At 42.2% G+C, this 23,336-nt stretch overlaps 1 protein-coding gene across 7 annotated transcripts in view; it reads right to left on the bottom strand.

Annotated features, from left to right (window-relative positions):
* CUL2 (cullin 2) overlaps positions 1-23,336 on the bottom strand; it is a 57,573-nt gene that overhangs the window by 28,430 nt on the left and 5,807 nt on the right. For 3 of the 7 annotated variants that reach the window (XM_053359692.1, XM_053359690.1, XM_053359689.1), the window contains exons 2-9: positions 17,538-17,676; positions 10,076-10,178; positions 9,058-9,152; positions 7,827-7,932; positions 5,973-6,055; positions 5,434-5,487; positions 1,036-1,132; positions 822-932 (exon numbers count right to left, since the gene is read on the bottom strand). In XM_053359692.1, the coding sequence (XP_053215667.1) occupies positions 822-932; positions 1,036-1,132; positions 5,434-5,487; positions 5,973-6,055; positions 7,827-7,932; positions 9,058-9,152; positions 10,076-10,178; positions 17,538-17,656 (768 nt within the window). In that variant the 5' untranslated portion in view covers positions 17,657-17,676. Of the gene's footprint in view, positions 1-821; positions 933-1,035; positions 1,133-5,433; positions 5,488-5,972; positions 6,056-7,826; positions 7,933-9,057; positions 9,153-10,075; positions 10,179-17,537; positions 17,677-23,138; positions 23,287-23,336 lie in introns of those variants that run through there. The other 4 variants (XM_053359688.1, XM_053359693.1, XM_053359694.1 and 1 more) reach the window with 2 other exon arrangements.

Genomic DNA, 23,336 nt, shown 5'->3' with positions numbered 1-23,336 from the left:
TGCATTTGAAGAATGGAACCTACTTAGAAAAATAAAAAAGCAATCAGTTGCTAGATATCTCCATTGCAAATGGATATCCTCTTCACCCTACCAAAAACTTTTATCACTCAGATCAACTTTAGAAGCCCTATTTTGGGTTTCTCCACTGCCTGGTGGCAGGTGGCTGGATATGAGGAGCATGTTAAGTGCCTTAATCAATCGGGCCAAGGTCCACAACTCCAGAACCCAAGGGTAGCACTCCACCTTGCTAGGGGACAAGAAAGCTGAGCCTCATCCCTGAAAATGGTCAAGTTCCACTGCCACACAGGTTGCTCACCCACATTTCTCATATGCCATGGAAGCTGACAATCCAGGGGTCAAATGACCCCCAAATGATAAAGTTTACAGAATGCAAAGTGCTTTCTTCCATGATCCTATGAACATAACTTGCGGAGTATGCTAGCCCCTCCCACTTGCCTTAATTTTGGTTGTTTTGCTGCCTTTTAATGGTGGCAACCTCTACCCTGGCTTATATTTTTCCTTTTCCTGGCAGTGCCAGTATATACAAGGGGGACCCACCTCCTCCCTGCCTGCCTTTTTCAAGGAAGGGAGATGGTACAAAGCCTCCCCCAGGTGAGAAAGAGGCAAAAGCACTGGCAGTGAAGGATGGTCACTGGCACAAGGTGCAGAACCCCTAAAGTGCAGGGCCCAGGGCAGTCACCCCATACTCCCTGAGATGGCCCTGCCTATGATGTACAGAAACCAATGAGCTGGTGTATATTTTCTCTTGAGGAACACTGAATAATTGGCATCTATGCTGCACATAAATATGAGTGTCTTACCTTTTCCATATACTGTGAGCAGTTTGACTCTTGCATTAAATTTGAAGCTTCTTGTTTATAATACTCCCCTGTTTCATTCAGAAAAGGACACTCAAAAATTTCCTGATAAAACTAAAACGAGAGAGGGTGATCAAGTACAAATAAGGCAAGGGGTGGAACAATTGCCACAATAAGCCAAGACAACGAAAGAAAAAAGGAAGAAAGGACCTTTTACCTTCAGAGGGAATTTCTTCTTATACTGTTCAACATGAACAAAGGAGTTAATAACCCCATGGATTACTTTTTGATTTGGATCTTCTCCACAGCGATCACTGAAAGGTGGAAAAAAGAAGCTCTCATAATGCATGCAATTTTACACATGGTCCAGACTTCAAAACCAGAAAGACAAATAGGCCTGGCTGTTGGTAGCCTTTTCAAGGACCAAGCAGTCTGCTGTCTGCACTGTTCAATTCACAAACCCTTTGGGGAGTGCATATGTAATGCAGGGGTAGCCAGTGTGGGGCTCTGTGCATGTTATGGGGCTACAACCTCTAAGCTCCCTGGCTGGGGCTGGTGGGAGTGGCTGGACTGCAGCATCTGGAGGGAACCACATTGACTGCACTTCATTAGTGGAAAAAGCAAAATGCAAACTGACACCTATTTTAAAGTGCAGGCTTGTACTCTCCCAGTCCTCAGGCAAAGTCTTTGGATCTCATTCCCCATTCCCACCCCTTCTGCAGCACTAAGACCTCTCAACGCAAAACAGCCAAAACCAAAATACAGGTAATCTTTGTTAGAGCGTTTACCTTAACATTATTTAACAACTGTATGCTTGTTTAATACCACCACACAAAAAATGTAATACTATCTTAAAATACTATTTCTGTAATACTACCCAAGCATATTTCATTTGAAATGGAACTTGGCACCTAATTTTAATTTTTAAAATTATTTATAAAGTGCTTCTTGATCACCTTTGGATTTCTTGGCCAGAGCTCAGGGAGGCAGAAGCTGGGCTATTTCTTACTGAGAACAGAAGGGAAGCCTCAATTTCTCCTTACTATCAATTATTCAAGCTTTCCAGAAAGCATGGCTTTCTTGCTAGCGGGAGCAGGCAGAGTCTTGCCTCACTTGCACACAAGATTTGGATAAGGCGGTAAAAAAGCATTAGGAGAAATGTTTCTTTTATTATCCAAACTACAATGCAATTGAGGCTTCTGAGAGTTCTTCTCCCCAGAGGGCAATGAGCATTCACACCTGATAAACAGGTGAGGGTGACCCGCAGCGGGGCTGGCTTGCTCACCTATGGTGGGTTGAACAAACAGTAGTCCACTTTTTCCTTTTAAAATGTTTTCAAGGTGAGGCAAAAGCATGAGAGAGAGAGAGAAGAGTGGAGGAGAGCAAGGTAGACCAAGAAAGAGGAGAAAGTTCAAGGTATACTGTACAATATTCCAACTATGTCCCACATTGCAGGCTAAGGATAAGGAGTTCTGACACCATTATATGATGCAGGCAAAACTCCACAACAGCAGGAAGAGAGTCAAGAGAAATGTGTTTTCATTCCACCACATATTAAGAACAGGAAGAGGGGGGAAGGATGGCTTCGATGTTTAATAGCGACACCTTACACTGACCTCACATTCTTATTTATGCCAAGCAGATTAAAACTTGACAGCACTGTTGCCACCAAAACTGGTACCCTCAAGACTGAACAGTGTGAAAATAAACAGACACAAAATTGACCTAATGGCTTGGAAGCAACAAGTAGCAGACCTTCAGTTTCCTCCCACCTTCCTTGAACAGGCAGCAAAAAAGCAGAAGGTGGGCTTCTAAAGGACCAAAATTAAACCCGAGCAAATGGCAAATCCAAAAGTGTCTTAAAATCTGAGAGGGACTTGCTTTATGCTTCCCTATACCAGTTTCAAAACAGAAAAAGAGCTTCATTCGAGGCAGGCAAATGTATAAACCATTTCAGCTACACTTTGACACAAGCTGCATTTTAGAGTGCTCATTATCATCATGCAACAGATAACAGTGGTATGGTAGCAAGCTCTACGCCCTTCTGCACATCACGCTGCATGCCTTTGCAGCCCCTCCTGGGGCCCTCCAAGAATTCCTCGCACAATTTAGAACCCTGCAAGGTGTCATGCTAAAGGGGACAACTCTTGCCAGCATGCCTCTTCCTCCCCATCCATGAGTGAACTTGAGGCCAACTGAATCATAACCTAAGAAGATAATCAGTTAGGTATAACTTTTGTTCTCCAGATTTGTTCCCTGGTCTCTTACTTATGCCTGAGCTAATCTTTCCCTGACTACAGTACACGCAAGCATGAGACTGTCACAGAAAGAGCCATAGAACAACTAGGCTTAACAAGAGCCAAATGGAGTGCTTCCTCGTGACTGGTTGCCTCTTCTCTTGGTGAGATGCACTGACATTTCAAGCAGCAAACCTGCATGACAATGTCTGGCTCACTGTCACAAGGAGGTGCTATGTTCCATAGAACCAAGTCCAAAACACAATTCTAATTGGTGACTAAAAGTAAAGGTACCCCTGACCATTAGGTCCAGTCACGGACGACTCTGGAGTTGCGAGCTCATCTCGCTCTATAGGCCGAGGGAGCCGGCATTTGTCTGCAGACAGCTTCCAGGTCATGTGGCCAGCATGACTAAGCTGCTTCTGGCAAAACCAGAGTAGCGTACAGAAACGCCGTTTACCTTCCCAAAGGAGCGGTACCTATTTATCTACTTGCACTTTGACTTGCTTTCGAACTGCTAGGTGGGCAGGAGCAGGGACCAAGCAACGGGAGCTCACCCCGTCGAAGGGATTTGAACCACCAACCTTCCGATCGGCAAGCCCTAGGCTCAGTGGTTTAGACCACAGCGCCACCTGTGTCCCAATTGGTGACTACCTAGGACTAAATTCCAGCACTGCAGGGGCTTGGATTAGATTACCCTTTGCGTCTGTCCCCACTCTAACATTTTATGTAATATAATCTATGTCGCATGAAGCTCTGGCACAGCGAATTGCTCCAGGATATCCAAGTCATTCCCACTCCCCTTTTCTTTTTGTGTCATGCCTCTTAGATTGTATTTCTGAGGAACTGTCATCTCACTGATAATCGTAAGCCATTCTGGAAGGCTTTTGTGTGTGCTGAAGAACAATATAATAAATAACAAAATCAAGAATAATAAAAAATGCAACGGGAAAAAACTATCTACAGACAGGTCTACGGGAAACCCTAATTCAAACTGAACCAAGCCTCTGGGCTGTCAAATCTCGGTTCTATGAAGTTACTCTTACTTCCAGTTATGTGTGGTTAGGATTGCAGCATTAACAGCTGAAGAAATGTCTGTGGCTGAGCTTAACTAAAAGAAGTATCAGGTGTTCTTATCCAGAGATTTCTCCCCACCCCTTTCACCATGTCAGTTAAGATGACCACAAACAGCCTAGCATGCCTATGGAAGTAAACATCAGAACCTTTTCTTCATCAGATATGACACTTGTCTGTATATGAAGGGGGAACGTGAACTCATGAAACTACTACAGTACATGTGCCAGCTGCCCAATATGCAAAAGTTCTATTGCAATCTTTTAAACATGATATCTTTTCTACATCTCTGCCTTCAATAGTTGCAAACCGAAACACACAAAACCTTCTGGCCACTAAAACACCAACACTTACATCTGCAAAACAGAAACTGATAACCCGCACAATATTCAAGAGGCTAGGTAGGAGAAAAAAAACATTAGGGGCAGGCAGAGGCCAACCTGAAGAGTCCTCCGTACAAACTATAGCAGCTTCTATAGATATTAGATCAGGACAGTAAGAAGCAACCAAGAACAGCTTTACATGAAAAGAAAAGGAAGTTAAAATTCAGGATAAAAGGGGCAAGATATGTCCTTGTGGAAGACACTGATCATGCAAATGCCAGTACACACAGAACAAATCTGGTGGTACTCAGGATCATGGCCACAGGACTGCTAACTTTACAATTCTGCCTCAGTTGCTGAGCACTGGGTCACTGCAGGTTTCACAGTGGTTCCATGGAGCAAACTCCTATTGGGAGTATATTTTTTTCTTTCCTCTCCTGCACTTCTTAAAATTAACAGAAGAGTCATGACTTGGCCCTGGAGTTTAATTATTTTTTTAATTGTCAAAAAGAACTGGTTTCTATGAAACACCCATCCAGGAAGATGTGAATCCTCTGTTCGTATGCTCAGAGAAGCTACTTCCATATGTGAGCTTTAAAGAGCACATTCAAGCTTGATTTAACTGTTATCTGCCCAAAACTGTTGCTTAGAGCTATAGGGAACTTCATCCCTATGCATTTATTTTTGCAAATGATACCAAATATAACCTAGGGCACAGTTAAGCACCTGCAAGATCAACAGGACCGAAGCACACTTAATTGTGCCTTGGATTGTGGCTGCTTTTCGCAACTCCTGTAAAGGTGCCATAAGGAAAATTCTGTTTCACCTGACAGGAGCTTTGGGACAGGAGGTCACAAAGAAACCTTAGTGCATGGTGAAATATAGAAGGTTGGTTGGTTAGACTTGGTTGGCTTTTCTATGCATTTGCTAACAAGCTATAGAATATGCAATATTTTACATTGCTGGCAATCAGAGCCTTACCCTGGAACAAGGCTGACTGACAGAAGTAGCTGAAGCTTGTACTGCTGCTCAGTTCTGTAATACATTCAGAATTTCAGAAAGAATTCTAGATCTAGCGTCAGTCCTCTTTTTAAGAAAAACAATTTATACAATACTCCATAACACCTAATTCGAAGTAACTTAAAAGTACAACATTTGTTTGGTAATTCAATAGATTCAAATGTTCTAGGCCAGACTGCAAAATCACTAGATCAAGATCAAGGTTTCACAGCAAGTAGCAGAAATGAACACTGGCTCTAGGGCTCCAATAACATCCTCTATTTGCTAGGACACACTACCTGCTTTTAGAGCCAATTTCACGTCTCAAAAAAGATTCTGCTTTCCCTGATTATGTTGCCAACATATAAAAACCCAGTTACGATCTAAAGAAACAACAGTAAGAAGTGAATAGTGACGTTCTTAAATCAAGCAATTACAATTCTCGGGTAAGTACAGTAAGTAAGCATATATAAAAAAGGCAACTTGCAGTAACAACAACAACAACAAAAGGATTAACTCACTTTTTGATTTCACGGAGGAGCATTCGAATAAGGACAGCCTGTAAAGGCTCGATCATTAACCTCCTCCACATATCAAGTGCTAGCTGTTATGAAAAAATGCACAACAGAAACATGTCAAACAGAGATGATTCATTTGTTTATTTTAGATTATTTTTAGAATTAAAAACTGCTCAATCCTAATGGATTCAGTAGGGTAATATTGCATTAAAATAGGGTAATATTGTATTTAAATGTAGAAAATAGCAGATTAAATTAAAATAATGTAGGGTTTGGAAATATGTGTTGCTGGCTGGGGCTGATGAGAGCTGAAGTCCAGTAACATATGGAAAGCCAAAGGTTCCCAACTCCTGTGATCAACAATAGCCAGTACCGAACTCAAGCATCCCCTCAGATTAGCTTTGGCTACTCAAAGCCAGTCTGCATTTATCTTTTGAAAAATCCTTACAATACTGTTGGAATGTGCAGAAAGGAAAAGTAGTCCTCTTTGGCCTGCTGTACATGTGTACAAGGCAAAAGAAACCAACAGTAGTAACACTAAGGCTGCCTCTGAGTGTACGCTCAATAGCCATGGTTTGTTCTTGCCTTACCACTCGTGGTTGGTCTGGGGGAGACAAACCACTAGTTGGTTTGGACACAAAAGCTGAGCTCTGGGAAATGTGACAGCAGCAGGACGGAGGTGGGAGGAATCAAAGTGGCCATGATTTTTGCTCCACGCACTTGCATGCTTACTCATTCATGTTTTGCACATAACGCTAAGCCCAACCATGGCTAACTGGGCTTAAACTAGTTGAAATCAATGGGACAAGTTAATTCCCATTGAAATCAATGGGACTAGATAACTAACTTATTGCACAATGAACTAGCCATGTCTTACTCAGAAGTAATCAGTGTTATAAGAAGGTGTCTTATATAGAGTCTAGTTTGATATAACTGCCAGCGGCTCTCCCAGGTTTCAGAGAGAGATCTCTCCCAGTCGTACCTGGAAGTGCTGAAGATTTAACACGGGACCTTCAGGCAGCAAAGCAGATAATCTAACATGAACTATGACTCCTCCCAAGGGGGGAAACTTACTCCCAGGTCAGTGTAGTTAGGTTGCAGGCATAGGCTGCAATCCTATAAACACTGACCTAGGAGTAAGTTCTATTATACTCAATCAGGATTACTTCTAAGTAGACATGCATAGGACCGCACTGTTGGTTTGGATACAACCCATTATTATTTTTTACATGTGAAACAGCCCTAAATAAACCCTCCCTATATCTGGGCTTTCTTTTATTCCATTGGAGATGCAAAAACTTGTCAATTCCAGGGATCAATTAACAGGGTCCAGAGATGAGTGTCATTCAGAGATCAGACTTTCCTCTTTGAGAAAAGCAAGTATGTATGTAGGGTTTAAGTATATGCCACCCCAAGCATCACTTCTAATGAAACAGGTTAATAAAACAATGCCTCACCAAGCCCTTATTCTTGCCTGCTTCATATTAAATAACTGTAAATTATTGAGTGTTGTGCATTTCGTGCTTCTTTCTTTGCAGCTCTTTATCATCAGAGCCCCATTTCGCTTTCTGTATCCACCAATCCCACCAAGATACTGTATAATCTATATTCATTTCAGTAAGTAAATAATACACAACAATGGTCTGCTCACTGAGGCTGGCTAAAAAACCAATAAAAGCATTGAATGCCTCACTGCGAAGACTTACGAAGGCAATAAATGAGGCATTTATTTTACTGATCCAACAAAATGGGCTATACGGTTTTCAACAAAGGTGACCATGGCAAGTTATTGTGAGGAAGAGAGAATTAAGTGCACTTCTTATTAACTTTCTGGAAGAACATCCATAGACTGCCTACCTCTCCAATCTCCATCAATGGTTCACTCATATCCACACCTCCATAACCATACTGAAGATCAGCTTCAGTCAATTTGTTCTTCTTAATAAACTGTGTATTGAGGTATCTATGAAAACAAAACATATTGTGAATGTTTTCAGATGTTTTCTGAAGCAAATCTAGGTCAGGGAAAAAAGACACATCTCACTATCAAAATCATAGAGCTGTAGGCAGAAGACAACACCACACAAGAAACAATGGCTGTGTTAGACATAATTATTATAAATCTTTATAAAATTATTTGCTGTGTCATAAAAATATATATCAAAGTGGTTTACAGCCATGATGGCTATGCTCTGCTGCTGCAGTTGGAGGCTTCTAAAAAAAACAGTTCCTGGAAACTGGGAAGAGTGCTCTTGTGTTTGAATTCTGGTTGTGGGTTTCCCACAGGCATCTGGTCAGCCATATGAGAGCAGGATGATAACTAGAGGAACTATTGCTCTGATCCAACAGGATTTTATTACATTCTTAAGCAGACCCTCCACATGAATGCCTGATTACATGGAAGCCTGATGTACATGGTTTCAGAAGACCTGAAAACCTGCTGGAAACCTAGCTGTGTTCTGAATAGGCTTGTGCATTACTGTTCCAGCTGGATTTATGAAACAGGGTTTATGCCCATAGAAGCATGTTTAAGACCAGGGTGCACTCTCACTTTTTATTGCAACTGAAGCCTGTTCTTGTTCTTCCTCCAAGAGCCACAGTTAACTCTTTTCCCATTCCACTGTTACGTTACTTTAAATGAATTAGTTAAATGAGATCACTTGGTGCCCATCCTACACTATGGTTGCTGGATCCACTAGAGGATAGTGAGGCTTTCTCTGGAAAGGCATAGAATAATTGCAAGGGAAATGGACAAGTTGCTCGCATTCTTCCTGCGCATCTGCTGATCTAAATTGTCATTTAACAGCAAAAAAACCTTTATCAAAACCCCACATTTCTGCATATACACACACAACAAAGAATATATTTCATACAGAATAACTTTTTAGTGGTCATATTTTTATTAATCTGAGTTTTGTAAATAAGAGAAGCATCTACATGTTGTAACCTACATAAATAAAATAATGCTGGAAGCACTTCATAATCCTGTCCTAAACATAGTTTGTCTCCATCTCCCAACAGCTTCAGCTTTCTTCTATATTTTTTTTTGCATCAATTACACTTTTAACATGTTTTCTCCAAAATTTACCTGTATAAACAGTCCATATAGTCTGCCCCTTTACTGTATTCATCCCAGTATCTATGATACATTACCAGTACTTGTTCTTCAGAGTCCATGACTCTCTACAAAAAAAAGCATGAGAGAAAAAGATCAATTCCACAATTTGCACTATAGTAACAATGTCAGAAATGCTGAAGAACAAACTTCTATAATACATTCTGATATCTGCACCGTTTCAAATTTTTTGGGGGGAAATACCATACATATTTACATGCTACTCTCAGGTAGGGTTGGGCAATATCTGGTTGTCAACACTGCAATATATCACCAGCTAAACACTGTGATATACCAATATATAATGATGTCTGAAATAAGGATGGAACTATGTAGACACAAACAGTAGGGCTGGGTGATATTTGGTTTTCAACTTCATGATATATCACCAGCTAAACGTTGCGATATACTGATATATCACAATGTCTGAAATAACAATGGAGCTATGTTGAGGGAACGGCTGGCTTCATGGTTTCTCCTACACTATGATTTCTGCACAGCGCGCACACACATACAAATCATGATGCATAATATATTGCCAGGTCAAAATTAATAAAACCAGTATCACAATAGGGACTTCAAACCGGTTTTGGACTATATATTGATATACAGTAGTACCTCATTGTGAGTCCGCCCTGTTTAGCATCCATTGTGTGGAACGTCCGCAGCAAACCCAGAAGTACCGGAACAGGTTACTTCTGGGTTTGCCGATTGCGCACGTGCAGAAGTGCAAAATTGCTTGCATGCATGCGCAAAGCAGCGCTTTGTCGAGCGTCCCTTTCGTCAAGCATCCGGGGATCCAGAACGGATCCCAGACTCAAAACATGGTACCACTGTATGGGCTAGCCCTACTCCCAGCTTGTAATTCACAAAATATTTTACGAATTAAAAAATGACTGTAATCCTTAACAAATAGTGAAACAGCTTGTATTCACAGTCATGGAATTCTCATACAGTGAGAAGACTCACGTCTTGTACACTTTATAGTTACCTTGTGCAAATGGCGTACATGATTTTCCAAAAAATTCTTTGTTTCCATATAAAGTCTCTCCCCCAGTGGTTCAGGATAGGCCACACACAAAGCGTAAATGTCCCTGGGTTTAAAGTCAAGGATGAAACATATTTTCAAATTCTCTTAACCCAAACTTTTAACAAGATCTTAAAAACAAATGAACAATGTGGCTTGGTTTCAAGGCTTGCACATGGAAAAGTTGCTGGCTTTCTCTTTCGGTTGCAGTTCCATGTACCGCAGAGAAGGCTGTTCAGGAGAAGCCTTCCCAGCCTATAGAAAAAGCATCACAAGTGGGAATGTAGGGCCTGAAAATCACCAGAATGCCATGCATGGGCCTTTTGCCCTAGCCTGTATTTACAGTGTAGCATAACCTGTAAAGAAACGGTATCTTTCAAACAATCCTTTTTTGAGAACAGTGTCTAGAGCAGGAATCAGTTCCTCACAACAAGAGCAAAGTTACCTACAGATTTTTAACAATACACCACTTCATACTAGTAGAAGCTTCAGCATGTTCTTCTTGTAAACTTTGGCTTCCGAGAAGATGTTCTTCATTATGGTCTGCTTCCTTTGAATACTCAACACTAACAACCTAACAGCTGGCCATATGTGAAATAATATCTCCTCCAGAAAAATGTCTTGCAGTCTAATTTGTCTGTAATAACAGGCTACATAGTTCCTAAAATAAGGCTCCCCCCCCCCAATACCCCACCTCTATTAAAGCTTTCCTGGAAGACAGAAGAGAAAAGTAAGATATCTAGCCAAAAAAATGATAATGGCACCACGTTATCATTGCTCATTATAAAAAACACACTGTCAAATTTGTTTCCCCCATAAGCCATCCAAAACACAAAGCACTGAAACAAGCAAGGTTTTTCCAGAAGGATCTGATCCATAGCTGATGCATCTATATGGAAAAAGAACTATTATACTCTTGGTCTTTTCTAAAGCAACTGAGTAGACTAGAAGCACGAAATAAAGGATGAAACAAAAAGAATTCTTTCTAAAATAAAATCCTGCCTATAGAAAGAATCAATGAAGCCAGCTTTTTATTTCTGAATACCAGAAAATGTTGCTGCTGTTGCATTTATGAGAAACCTTTAAAGTCTGGGGAGTTCATTACATACCTAGTAGTTTTCATAAGGACTGACTCATTGTAGCAAATAATAGGCAGTTGCCCTAACCATGTTATTCTGAAAAATACAAAGATAAGCAACAAATTGTGAACTGGACTTTGAACCAAGTGGAAGCCCTTCTTCAATTCCTAAGCTTTTCTGCATTAAGATTCACTAAACTCATATATTTCTGTGTGATCAAGCCCCTCTGATAGCAACTTTTCCAATAATGATCAGAAGCTTGTCTCATGGCCCTAGAAACTGCAATATGTAGAATTTCAGTGGGAACTTTCCAAAAGGAGAAGAAAAAGTGACTAGACCTCAGGTCTTGAAATGGTAGCTGACCTTTGGGTGAAACATCTGAATTGGTCTACCCACTACCCAAAGCAATTTTCTGTTTTAAAAGGTAGAAGCTATCATCATTAAATAGCATCTGAGTCCTTTAATATCCAGCATCTTCATTTGATAGGTGGAGTTCTAGAGGCTATCCAACCTGCTTGATGAGATAAGGTCTCAGTTGAATTTTGGGTCCTGTTGTATTTGCCTTGCTTGGTGCTGCAAAGTCTGATTCTCTTAACCCCAATTCTGTTTCAGTTCCCTTCACACCTTGCTTACATCCTGGCGAGGACACTCCTGTAGGAGGCAGTGGGGGGACCCACAAAAAGCAGAACCCTCCATAATTTGTTCTTCTTCCTATGAAGGAAGGTGAGGACAGGTGACCTCACCTAGGCCTGAAGTCACGCCCCACCAAAGCAGGCTCAAAGCTTCTCAGAGCTTTTCAAAATCATTTTTCTCAGCAGCTAAAAGGCATTAGCTAAGCATCAGAAACATTCTGCTTGCTGCAACTAAAAAGATTGCAACAAAGGTAGGGAACACAGTCCATTGTTTCTCAGGCCTTTCTGATGCCTTCTGGCCTTGCTAAAGAACCGCATTGCAACTTACTTTCTGTCCGGGAACCATGCCAGAACAAGAGATTGAAACATATCTGAACACTCTGAAACCCCTTTCCTTGGAAGAGTCCACAATAGTCCCAAGACAGCTTTCTGTTCATGCTCAGAGGACTCCTGAGGGAGGAGAGAGGAGGAGGGAACTGGAAAGGGGTATATATGCTTGTGCACATGACTGTGAATTTCGTGCATGCTTTTGTGGACTATCACACTTGCTCCTTCTACCAGTTCATGGATGGTAGAAATAAAAGCCTTTTCTCCGAACTATTCCTTGAGTGTCTGTTGACTCCCATTTCCCTTTCCCAGGCGCAATATTTTTCCCACCCGAGGGCAAAGCCTCATGAGGCTACATTTCTTGGTGCATTGGCCGGGAAAAACAGATTCCCTGAGGATAAGGGATGTGGGTCCAAGGCGTCCCTGTGGTGAACAGCTCGGTTCGTGTCAGCAGTTCCAGTGCACATCCTGCCAAGTTCGTGGGAGGAATTGCCACCCGTTCCTGAGTGGATACACTGCAAGGACCGGAGAAAAAGCAACCGCCGTAAGAAGGTACCTCGAGGACAAAGGTAAGGCTCCACAGGGTATAGGTGGGAGCAAGCTCCACAGGGTTAGGTGGGAGCAAAGAGAGTTTGATCAGCTCCGCCAGCAGGGTAGAAGAAGTGCCACTGGTTTTGGTGTTGCCCAGAAAAGCAGCAAAAAGGGTGCTGCTGGGCCCCGGTCGAAGTTGTGAAGCGCTGCCGGTTGTGGTTTTGGTTTTTGGTAAAAAAGGGGGTTGGGGGAGGTGCATGGGTTTCTGAATGTTTGTGTGGGGACACTACAGTGAATGTTTTGAGTGTGTGAGACGCTGAAAGCAACGTCTGGCCTGTGACTGAGTGAAAAAATAACTAGGAGGGCTGAGTGTCCCAGTATCCCAGTAGTGTCCAAGTGTTTCAGGGTCATGGAGAAAAAGCAGTAAAAACAACTCCCACGACCCCCCTGCGATGTTTCCTGAACAAACTGGAAAGATGCCACAAAGGGAGAAGATTGGGGATTTAAAAACCTGATGAAAAATAGACTCCAACACTTATGTGAAGTTCCTGACCGTCCCCCATGGCTTAGGAAAAGTAGAACTGTGATTACTCATGCCATGCCAAACTGTGCCCAGTATGGCAGCAAGTACAAGTTAGGAAAAAAAACCCCAGCAGTCTTGCCAGACCCAGAAGAGGAAGGAGGAATAATTAGCCCCCCTCCACCCTATGCAGCAACTGCACCAGGGCTAAATGAGGTTCCCCCTACCCAACCCCCAAAGCAAAGAGACTGAGGAAGAAAGACAAGAGGAAGTTGAGAATGGTGAAATTCAGAAGAAATCAGGTGAAATGGACAAGCAGACAGTCCAAAAGAGTATTTCAGCATGTGAATTGGCAGAAAGAAAAGAGCAGAAGATTTTAAAGAGCCGCGTGAGATAGAGCCAGTAAGCAATCCAAAAGAGTGAGCTGGATGTGGCTTCAGTTCTAGAAGCAGCACAATGCAAGGATGTGAATAGGCAGACAGAAAGAAACAGAGCAGAAGGCTTTGAGAGCCGCATGGGACAGAACTGTTAAAAAAAAAGAGACAATTAAACCCAAGGGATTGAAAAAACCCTGGGATTACAATACTGACCATTGAGGAAATCCGCAAGATAAATGCCCTCAGTGCAGCGGACAATACTGATGTTGCAATTGAGGCAGCTAAAAGTTGCAATTGAGGCAGCTAAAACTCCACTTTGATGGCCCCACCCCACCGAGTGTACAACCCCCTGGAGTCATCCAACGCCCAGGACCACAGACCTCCAAGCACTTAAATCAGAATCCTTCTTTTGAAGAGGACCCGGCCAAAATTAAGGGTTTGTCTTCAAACAGCCAGAAGGCATGAGAAATTGGAATTGATACTTTGAGGAATTTGAAACTTTGCCAGAAGCAAGGAGCGCATTGTTCTTTCTACAGACACTGGCAAATGAACTGAAATTTGCAACATGGTTTACAGGCCGCAAAAGCTCTGAAAAAAAAAATAGCGCGCAGAGACAAAAACTTTTAAAAATCTCACCTGGCAAAAACTTAACCCAAGGAACAGAACTATTAACCCCTTGCCAAGTTTCCTGCCAAGCATACCCTTTTGAGTTAATATACCTTATGTGCAAATGTTATCTATCAATTTGTTCTGTGCAATCGCTGCCGTCTTTGTTATCTCTTAACAGGTGGACTTTTGCCAGAATACCTTGTGCATCCCTATGAACCAGGTGAAGAGGACCCAGACGCCCAGACATCGCTCCAGCCTTGTTGAAAGAGACCCAAGATGCCCAAAGCCCACCAGACGCCCCGACGCCCGTGAGATGACCACCCTGCCTTCCTGCATCACCCCTGGCGTTTTGCATGGCTCTAGAATCCAGCATGGATTGAAAGAGGACATTTTCTCATTTTCTTTTCTTTCCTTTTGCATAACTGAACTTTATAGAAGGTTGCTGGCCCCCTGGATAGCTTTACACCACCCCTGCAGAGGAGGGTATTTGTGTGGGTTGTTCAATCAGGGAAATTACACCCCAGCCCGCTTCCACCTGACAGAGCTCCACCCAGAGCCTCCAGAACTTAACTAAAGCCCCCTTTGAACCACAGCACCGACTTGGTAATGACCCTGTGCACAAATGGAATGAATCATCAGTTACAACCTCAATCATTCCACCACCGTATTACTGGCTGGCTTTGTGTCGATAAAACAAAGAGTGCCAGTGACAATCTGCAATCGTACGTTCCCAGCCCAAACCGTTACACCTGAGTCCACGCCAGGAACTTTTTCTGGCTGCAATGTGGGCTTCAGAGGGGGGGTATCTGCACGCATGCTTCACCCCCAGATTATAGCGCTGGCGCAAGTATACCAGCCTGTACCTTCTTGGGACAAGCAGCCTGTGCCTTCCTGGGACGAGCCTTTTTAAGAAAAAAGGCTGTCGAAAGATTAAGAGGGGGGAATGAAGGAAGGTGAGGACAGGTGACCTCACCTAGGCCTGAAGTCACGCCCCACCAAAGCAGGCTCAAAGCTTCTCAGAGCTTTTCAAAATCATTTTTCTCAGCAGCTAAAAGGCATTAGTTAAGCATCAGAAACATTCTGCTTGCTGTAACTAAAAAGATTGCAACAAAGGTAGGGAACACAGTCCATTGTTTCTCAGGCCTTTCTGATGCCACATTGCTAAAGAACCACATTGCAACTTACTTTCTGTCCGGGAACCATGCCAGAACAAGAGATTGAAACATATCTGAACACTCTGAAACCCCTTTCCTGGGAAGAGTCCACAATAGTCCCAAGACAGCTTTCTGTTCATGCTCAGAGGACTCCTGAGGGAGGAGAAAGGAGGAGGGAACTGGAAAGGGGTATATATGCTTGTGCACATGACTGTGAATTTCGTGCATGCTTTTGTGGACTATCACACTTGCTCCTTCTACCAGTTCATGGGTGGTAGAAATAAAAGCCTTTTCTCCGAACTATTCCTTGAGTGTCTGTTGACTCCCATTTCCCTTTCCCAGGCGCAATATTTTTCCCACCCGAGGGCAAAGCCTCATAAGGCTACACCTATATATAGATTTCTGTGTTTAGAACCAGAACTATACTGCAGTTTATGGATTACTGGGGTCTACCTTCCTGAAGCAACAAACAGGTTTCCAGGGGACAGAAGTGGTATTTTGGTAACCACTGGTATTATGGTAACACATTGCAAATGCTGCAATAAGATCTTGTTGAAAGCCTATCCACCAATTTCAAGAACAACCAATGCCAAGAAATGAGAGCAGGGACATAAAGAAACAGGAGTCATTTACTAGGGTGAAAAATGGAGTAAAGACAGAATGACAGAATTGTGCTAAAAGGCACCCTGCCACATCAAAAATCTGTTTCTACCAGCCTGAACCATTCAATGGAAACTTGGAAATGACTTTTACTTTAAAAATCAAAACTAACTTTCTAGAATGAAGTTATAAAACAGTAAATTACTTCTAGTAACATGCTTAAGTTATGCTGCGAGGGAAGCACAGTGCCAGAAATATCTTGTTCCTGCAGGGGTTCAGGCTGAACAGATCTGAAGGTCAAAAGGTAGCTGAAAGTGAGTCAATGCTTTAAATAAAAGTAGCATATGATCTCCATTGCTCTTTACAAGAGGACTTGGTATTATACTGGAGCACAGTATCCTGAGCATATTTACTCTGCTTTCAGTCTCAAGGAAGGTACACACTATCGAAAAACTGAATTCACCTGCTGTGAACATCAACACATTTGGGCATCATATGAGCAAAGGAACAGCAACTGCCTACATAGGACAACTTGTTTGCACCCATCTGTAAGGTACAATAGATTCCCCTCTACTAATGCATCATGATGTACTAAGTTTACTGGGATGCAATATCAACATAATAGGTAGGCAGGTTGTTTCTGTAAGAAAAGCAGGTTGTTTCCATCCCCTATACTACATATTCCAAAAGATAACTGGTCATGCATCCAGCAAAATATAGCTTCGATTCCTGGCATTTCCAGGTAAGGGCTAGGAAAGAATCCTGTCTGAAACCCTGGAGAGCGACTGCTAGTCAGTGCAGACTATACAGATAGCCCAAGTGTCCAGCTTTGTATATGCTGATGAGAACAGTCGCTCTGCTACTGAGTCATAAAGGAAATAGCTACTGACAGATTCCACCTGGCTTGAGGTTTTACTAGTTCCTTCAGTAGCATGTGTCTTATTTTGCAAATGTAAACATTCACAATTTGCATATATAGATGGGTTGCATCCAGCTTATACAAATAATTAATTGCAAATACACTGACAATCCTTCAAAAAGGCCTTTTGTTGAACGATTCTCTGGAAAAAGGCAGTCAGTGTTACCAATAATACAAAGGATGGCTATCCTTTCTTCCAGAGCAAACCAAACATCAAGCTATCCACTGTCATAGTCAATCAAAGCAACAGTTGGAAATCTAACCCAACTGCAGTAAAGCTAAACAATATTTCAGATGAGGCTACTTGTGCCAGTCTGACTGTTGGCATATTTATTAGGGATGTCAATTTGTCTGCTCTAAGTGAATAAAAAAGCCACATCTTGCATTCAGAATAGATACCAAAAAATCATGTACTAAACTCAATGTAATTAGACAATCATTCATCCATAGCAACAGTTCTTAGGAAGTGATCGATTCAGATTTTCCCCATTTCACTGTATGCAACATTTCTGACAACTTTTTTTACAATGAGGTCCTCATTTTCTCAGAAGTAGTCAAAAATGGGGGTCATAGGAGACATTTTATTCCAGCTAGCATTTATGCAAGGTTACGCCAAACGAGTATCTGCAAGACACACAATCACATGCAATCAGAGGCCAGCTTCTATTAAAAGGATACGAAAAGCGGTCATTCCATGTTGATCTTTCCACATAATCCAACATAACAACAGCTTTAATTGTTGTAAGCAGCTTGTTCCATGTTTCATCAAAATCAACTACTCGTGGTTTCAAGGACATTGTGGGGCGTTAGTATTGATCTGCAAAAAAGAGAAAAATCCAGTTGATTAGTTTCAAACTAAGGTTAGCCACAAAATATTACTGTATTGCTTAACTCTTTTGTTTTAAACCTTATAATTGGTTAGAGGAGGAGGAGGAGGATGTAGATGATTGTATTATTTGTATGCCGCCCATCTGACTGGGTTGCCCCAGCCACTCTGGCCGGCTCCCAACAGAATACTAAAAACACAAAACATCAAACATTAAAAGCTTCCCCAACCGACCTGCTCTATTACCCAGGCTGATTTCTGCTGGTACTCTTAGAAATCTTTGCTACAGAAATGTTGCTCTGTGGTACTTCTCTAGCAAAGTGCAATATTCCGTGGTCCTCACTGTTGCCATGTATACTACAAATAATGTGCGCAAGAATGAATCACAGAACAAACAGCGTGATTCCCAGAAAGAGCCTGAGTAGATCGGGGTCAATTACATGCATCAGACCTAGAGAGGTTTCTAGGAAAAGTACACAGAGTAGCACAGAGCTGAGAAAAAGTAGCCAAACTGTTTCCTTTTAGGTGTTTCTTGCAATAACAAATGGAATCCCGTAACAATGAATGATTTTGTTGTTGCAACAGGAAGCCAATAGGGAGGCCGATGATGCTGCAATTAAGTAGCAAACAAACAGAAAATTTGAGTTGCACTTAAATAGCTTGCACTTCAATTGTAGAAAATTACTTTTAAATGAGTCAGTGTAGCAGAACAGTTAAGTGCATTGAAGGAGGACTGAACAGACCAAGGTTCAAATCCCCACTCAGTCATGGATCACTGGGTGATCTTGGGACAATCACTGTCCTGTATTAATGTCCCAAAGAGATCATTTACTTATACTGTATATATATATATAAGATCTGGTGTGTGTGTGTGTGCATTTTATGCTATATAGATTTAAAATTAAATCTGAATTTAAACACAAACCATACTGAAATGTACACTTAACCAAGCACCGAATCCAAGACTCTCTACAAAGCAAAGTGGTTCAGGTCAACACATCAGTTCTTCTGCCATCAGGAACCTACTGCGGGCTTATACAACCCCTCCTCCTTCTCATGCAAGCAGACTCCCTCCGCCACTTCCTGGTCACTAGTAACAATAGTTTGCTGCTTACTGCTAATAACAGTCTGCTTCCAAAACAGAATCAGAACCACAATTTGAAATAATCCACAGAGTCAACATTGGCGCCAACCTGACCTCTAAGTGTGGTTACGGCAAGGCAAGGATATCCAGCTGAAGAGAGGATGGGGGGGGCAGATATACCCATATACCGATCTCTAAACTACAGTTAATAACTGTACTAGCCCTCGGCTCATTGAGGGCTAGAGCAGAGATTCTCAAACTCTAGTTCACAAAATCCATTCAGGTCCACAGAAAAGTTGTGAAGCAGCTGAAAGTATCTAGACTTGGCATAGCACTTTGGTTTTTTGATAGCAAGAGTCACTTCAGAGAACTTAGCACTCCAAAAAGGTGCATCTGTCACACTAAAAATACTGTCATTATTAAAATTTGAGTTGTGTAAGTGGTTTTATTTGTATAACATATGAAAATGACTATTTACACCTAGACTCCTAGCAATTTCCAAGTGGTGTGGAATATTCAATATTCCTCAATAAGTTTGTATTTGTTCACTCATAACAGCAATACCAACATTACTTCAAGTTATCTGAGGAGACCAATGAACCCAAATTTAGCTGATAATGCTGACTATTCTAAAAGCGCATTTTTTGCCATTCTGTAGAAATAAGCGAAATCGTCATTTTAAAACACAGCACACTGTATGCTTCCTTACTCATAGCAAGGATGTATCAATATAACTATCTCCGGAATACAACGAAAGAAGAGAAGAAACAATGGAAAACAAGGGGCAAACACTCGGAAGTAGAATAGAAACAGAAGCAGAATAAAAACGTTGACAGTTCTCACAGTGGTGAATCAATTGCTATTGCTTTTTGGAAAGATGGAAATTGGTTAATTTACTATGGGTGGTATGTCAATAAGTAAAAAACTGTTTATGTGAACAAACCTAACACAGCTCTTTAAGGTACATAATTTATAGAGTTACAATTTCCTATAGTATGGTTCCTTCTTTATGAATCAAGTACAACATTTTACCTTCAGGCAATTCTGTTAACAACAACTTACACCTGCATACCTATCTTATCCAGGCATACTTCACACACAAGAAGTTCAGACTGGTCTTTCTTGATAAATCTAAAAGATGTCTTAAGATGAGTTGGAACTAAAATTGCTTATCCTGAAGTCTACAAAACTTGGGGGAAGATAAGACACAATATATGAAAACGATATTCTCAAGGACTGAACTTATCAGACAAGCGTCTGGAGGCCTGCTAGATTCTTCCCCATAACTCCCATGTACAGCATTTTTTAAAAACAAAAACACCAAACCCATGACTAACACCATATCAGATGTCATAATGACATTTTCCCTAATGGAGATAACAACTGTGCATTAAGGGAAATGTGGGCATGAATTTTGTTTCAGTCAATCTAAGCATGTTTTAGCTCACTCCTCATTAGCAAGTGAGCTCAGGGATAAAACAATAAAAGATAACTACAAAAATATTCAATAATAGCATAAATGGGTCAGTTAATAAATTAAAACAACTTCCCAGCATAGTAGCCATCAATAACAAATGGCCGAGTCTTAGCACAAATGCCCTGTGTAAAAGCAAATAAGAGTTGGTGCCAGCCATTTCTCATGAGCACTTCAAAAATAGGAGCGCCACCATGGAGAAGGTTTTTGAGTCCCTATCAAGTGTGAAGTGGTCCTAAGATTCTACAGAATACAACGACATTGTGGTAGTACTTCATTACTGAGGTATGCACATTACATCTCTCCACATCTTAACTTTGTCCGAGCCTTGGAAAATTGATACCTGCTAAAGAAAAAATCCTGCCTGGTAGGTAGTCTGCCAGGTCCACTGCTGAAGTTACAGCAACAGCCAAGGCGACATTTTTCCACCTTTGCCGCATCAAGCAGTTGGTCCCTTACCTTTCCCGCCCCGACCTGGCCACAGTGATCCATGCGATGGTCATCTCCAGGCTTGACTACTGTAATTCGCTCTACGCGGGGCTGCCCTTGAAGCTGTCCCAGAAACTCCAGCGGGTACAGAATGCTGCAGCGAGGCTCCTCACGGGGTCTCTGCCATGGGAGCATATTCACCCAGTGCTTTTCAAGCTGCACTGGCTCCCGGTGGAGCACAGGGTCAGATTTAAGGTGCTGCTTTTGACCTTTAAAGCCCTTCACGGCCTAGGACCCTCATACCTACGGGACCGCCTCTCCTGGTATGCCCCACGGAGAGCCTCAAGGTCCATAAATAACAACACTCTAGTGGTCCCAGGCCCTAAGGAAGTTAGATTGGCCTCAACCAGAGCCAGGGCCTTTTCAACTCTGGCTCCGGCCTAGTGGAACGCTCTGCCTCATGAGACCAGGGCCCTGCAGGATCTGATTTCTTTCCGCAGGGCCTGTAAGACAGAGTTGTTCCGCCTGGCCTTTGGCTTGGAGCCAATTTGATTCCCTCCCTCCCTCTCTTTCTTTTTTCTTTTCCTTCTCCTCCTGCGATGAGGCTACATTTTAATATTTTAATGTTCCATTATTTTAATGTTGTATTTTATTTTTGTTTTTAAGTTGTAATCATTCATCTTGTTTTTATTATTGCTTGTAAGCCGCTCTGAGCCCGGCCTTGGCTGGGGAGGGCGGGGTATAAATAAAAAAATATTATTATTATTATTATGAAGTCATCTTGATAGGATACATTAAGTGAATGGTGAATTGGGCGGTGTGTGAATGGATTTATAAATAGAGGTACAAAACATATGATTACACCAAAAAAGGAAAAGGCTTATATGCTAAAATGGAATGAGATACATATATACAGGTGACTCTCAACTTATGTGGTGGTTACATTCTGGTGATAGCATATAAAGCCAAAATCATGTATAGTCAAAGCACAGTGGGTTTAACGACAAATGGGTTTGCAAAAAAAAAAATTCCCCCTGGAAGCCCGTTCCCTTTCCAATTTTTAATTTTAATATTTTTTTTTGGCCAAGTATGTAAAGCTGATTGCATGCAAATTAAATGTGCATAAGATGTATCCCTGGTTTACTGCATGACACAGCATGACGTTTGTATTTTATAATGCTGTAATTATAATTCAGTTAATTTGCAACTAGAAGAAATGCAAGAGATATAATTCTTGCATTCACTAACATGCAGTCCAACACTGACTATTTTAATTCATCTCTCACAAATCATTTGAAAGAGGCCTGGAGAGAGCAGAAAGCAATGAAAGAAGGCTCACTATTGACTTCTGTCAAGGCAGTGTCAACTACCTATCTCCTTATTTGCAATGTAAACGACAACAGGAATATAATGTTCATTGCTAATATCTTTCACACTCTTGTGCAGGAGGATTTTTTCTGATAGGATAAATGCCAGGAGAGTGTATTGTCAATGATACTTTTTTCTGGAGAAGTTGTTTTTAAGGCTATGGCTTTCTTACAGGTAGTTCTTCAAAACTGTTGCAGATAAATTTAATTTTATGGGCCAAACAGTTGGTGGCGTTTCAAAGGACACATTTTGGATGCCCAAACTCCCAGTGGATTTAATAAAACTGTCTTGTTTTGCTGAGGCGATAATGGAAAAAAGTGATACATAAATTTTCAATTTACTGCATGCAAGCCGGATTTTTCATTATCAGAATTCTTAGAACCATCACCTTCACTCTCAGTACCTGGTTTAAAAATCCAGCAGTATTACTCATGCAAAGCAAAACCGGAAACACTGAACTAAAACAACATTAACCCTCCCTGCATTTTGCCATTCATCTACACACTTCTTTGTTTGTGACTGACTTGCCATTTCCAAAATGGGAACAAAAGGCCTGCGATTGTACCCTCGTAGTGCTTGCTTGAGCACAGTCTTATTCAGGTGTTCTTCGATGCCACACACTCGACAGGTAAGGTTATGATCCAAAACTAGCATCGCAATCCTTAACCGTGTCTACTCAGAGGTAAACCCTGATGACTTCAATGGGCGGGTGGGGGGGACTTGCTCCCAGGAAACGAGCCCTGAACGAGCCAAGGGGCTTAAGCCCCATAGAAAGCAATGCAAAGAGCTTTGCACAAGTCTGGATCCGACCCGGAGTTTCTGAACACGCCCGCAAACATCCATGAGGTCGGGGCTCAGGGTAAAGGGCAGCAAACGGGGATGGGTCGCAGCAGCGGGACACATACCGGCAGGGAGATCCTATGGCCCGTTCTCCAGACATGGGGGGAAGAAGGCCGAAAAGAAAAGGAGAAGCAAGCCGGGGACGAGGCACAACATAAGGGGCGCCTGACCCACAAGGGAAATAGGCGAGGGGGGTGGGGGGAGGCGGAGGAAAGAGAAGCGGAGAAAGAGGGCGGCCCCGCTCCCCCCCCCGGTTACCTGGCAACAGGAGAGGCCTGGGTCAGTGTCGCCTCCCCACCCCCTCCCCACACGGCGCGTCTCCTGCGCAGGCTGCGGCTCCTGCCCCTCCGCTCCCCGAGATCCTCCTCACAGGGCTGCCATTACCCAGCCGCCACGGCTGCCCGTTGAGCCCCGCCCACTGGCTTCCCAGTAGCTCAGCGCGGGCAGGTTGTGGGA

This window comes from Podarcis raffonei, chromosome 12 (genome assembly GCF_027172205.1).
Source record: "Podarcis raffonei isolate rPodRaf1 chromosome 12, rPodRaf1.pri, whole genome shotgun sequence".
Taxonomy (NCBI): domain Eukaryota; kingdom Metazoa; phylum Chordata; class Lepidosauria; order Squamata; family Lacertidae; genus Podarcis; species Podarcis raffonei.
This window is presented reverse-complemented; position numbering and strand designations above follow the sequence as displayed.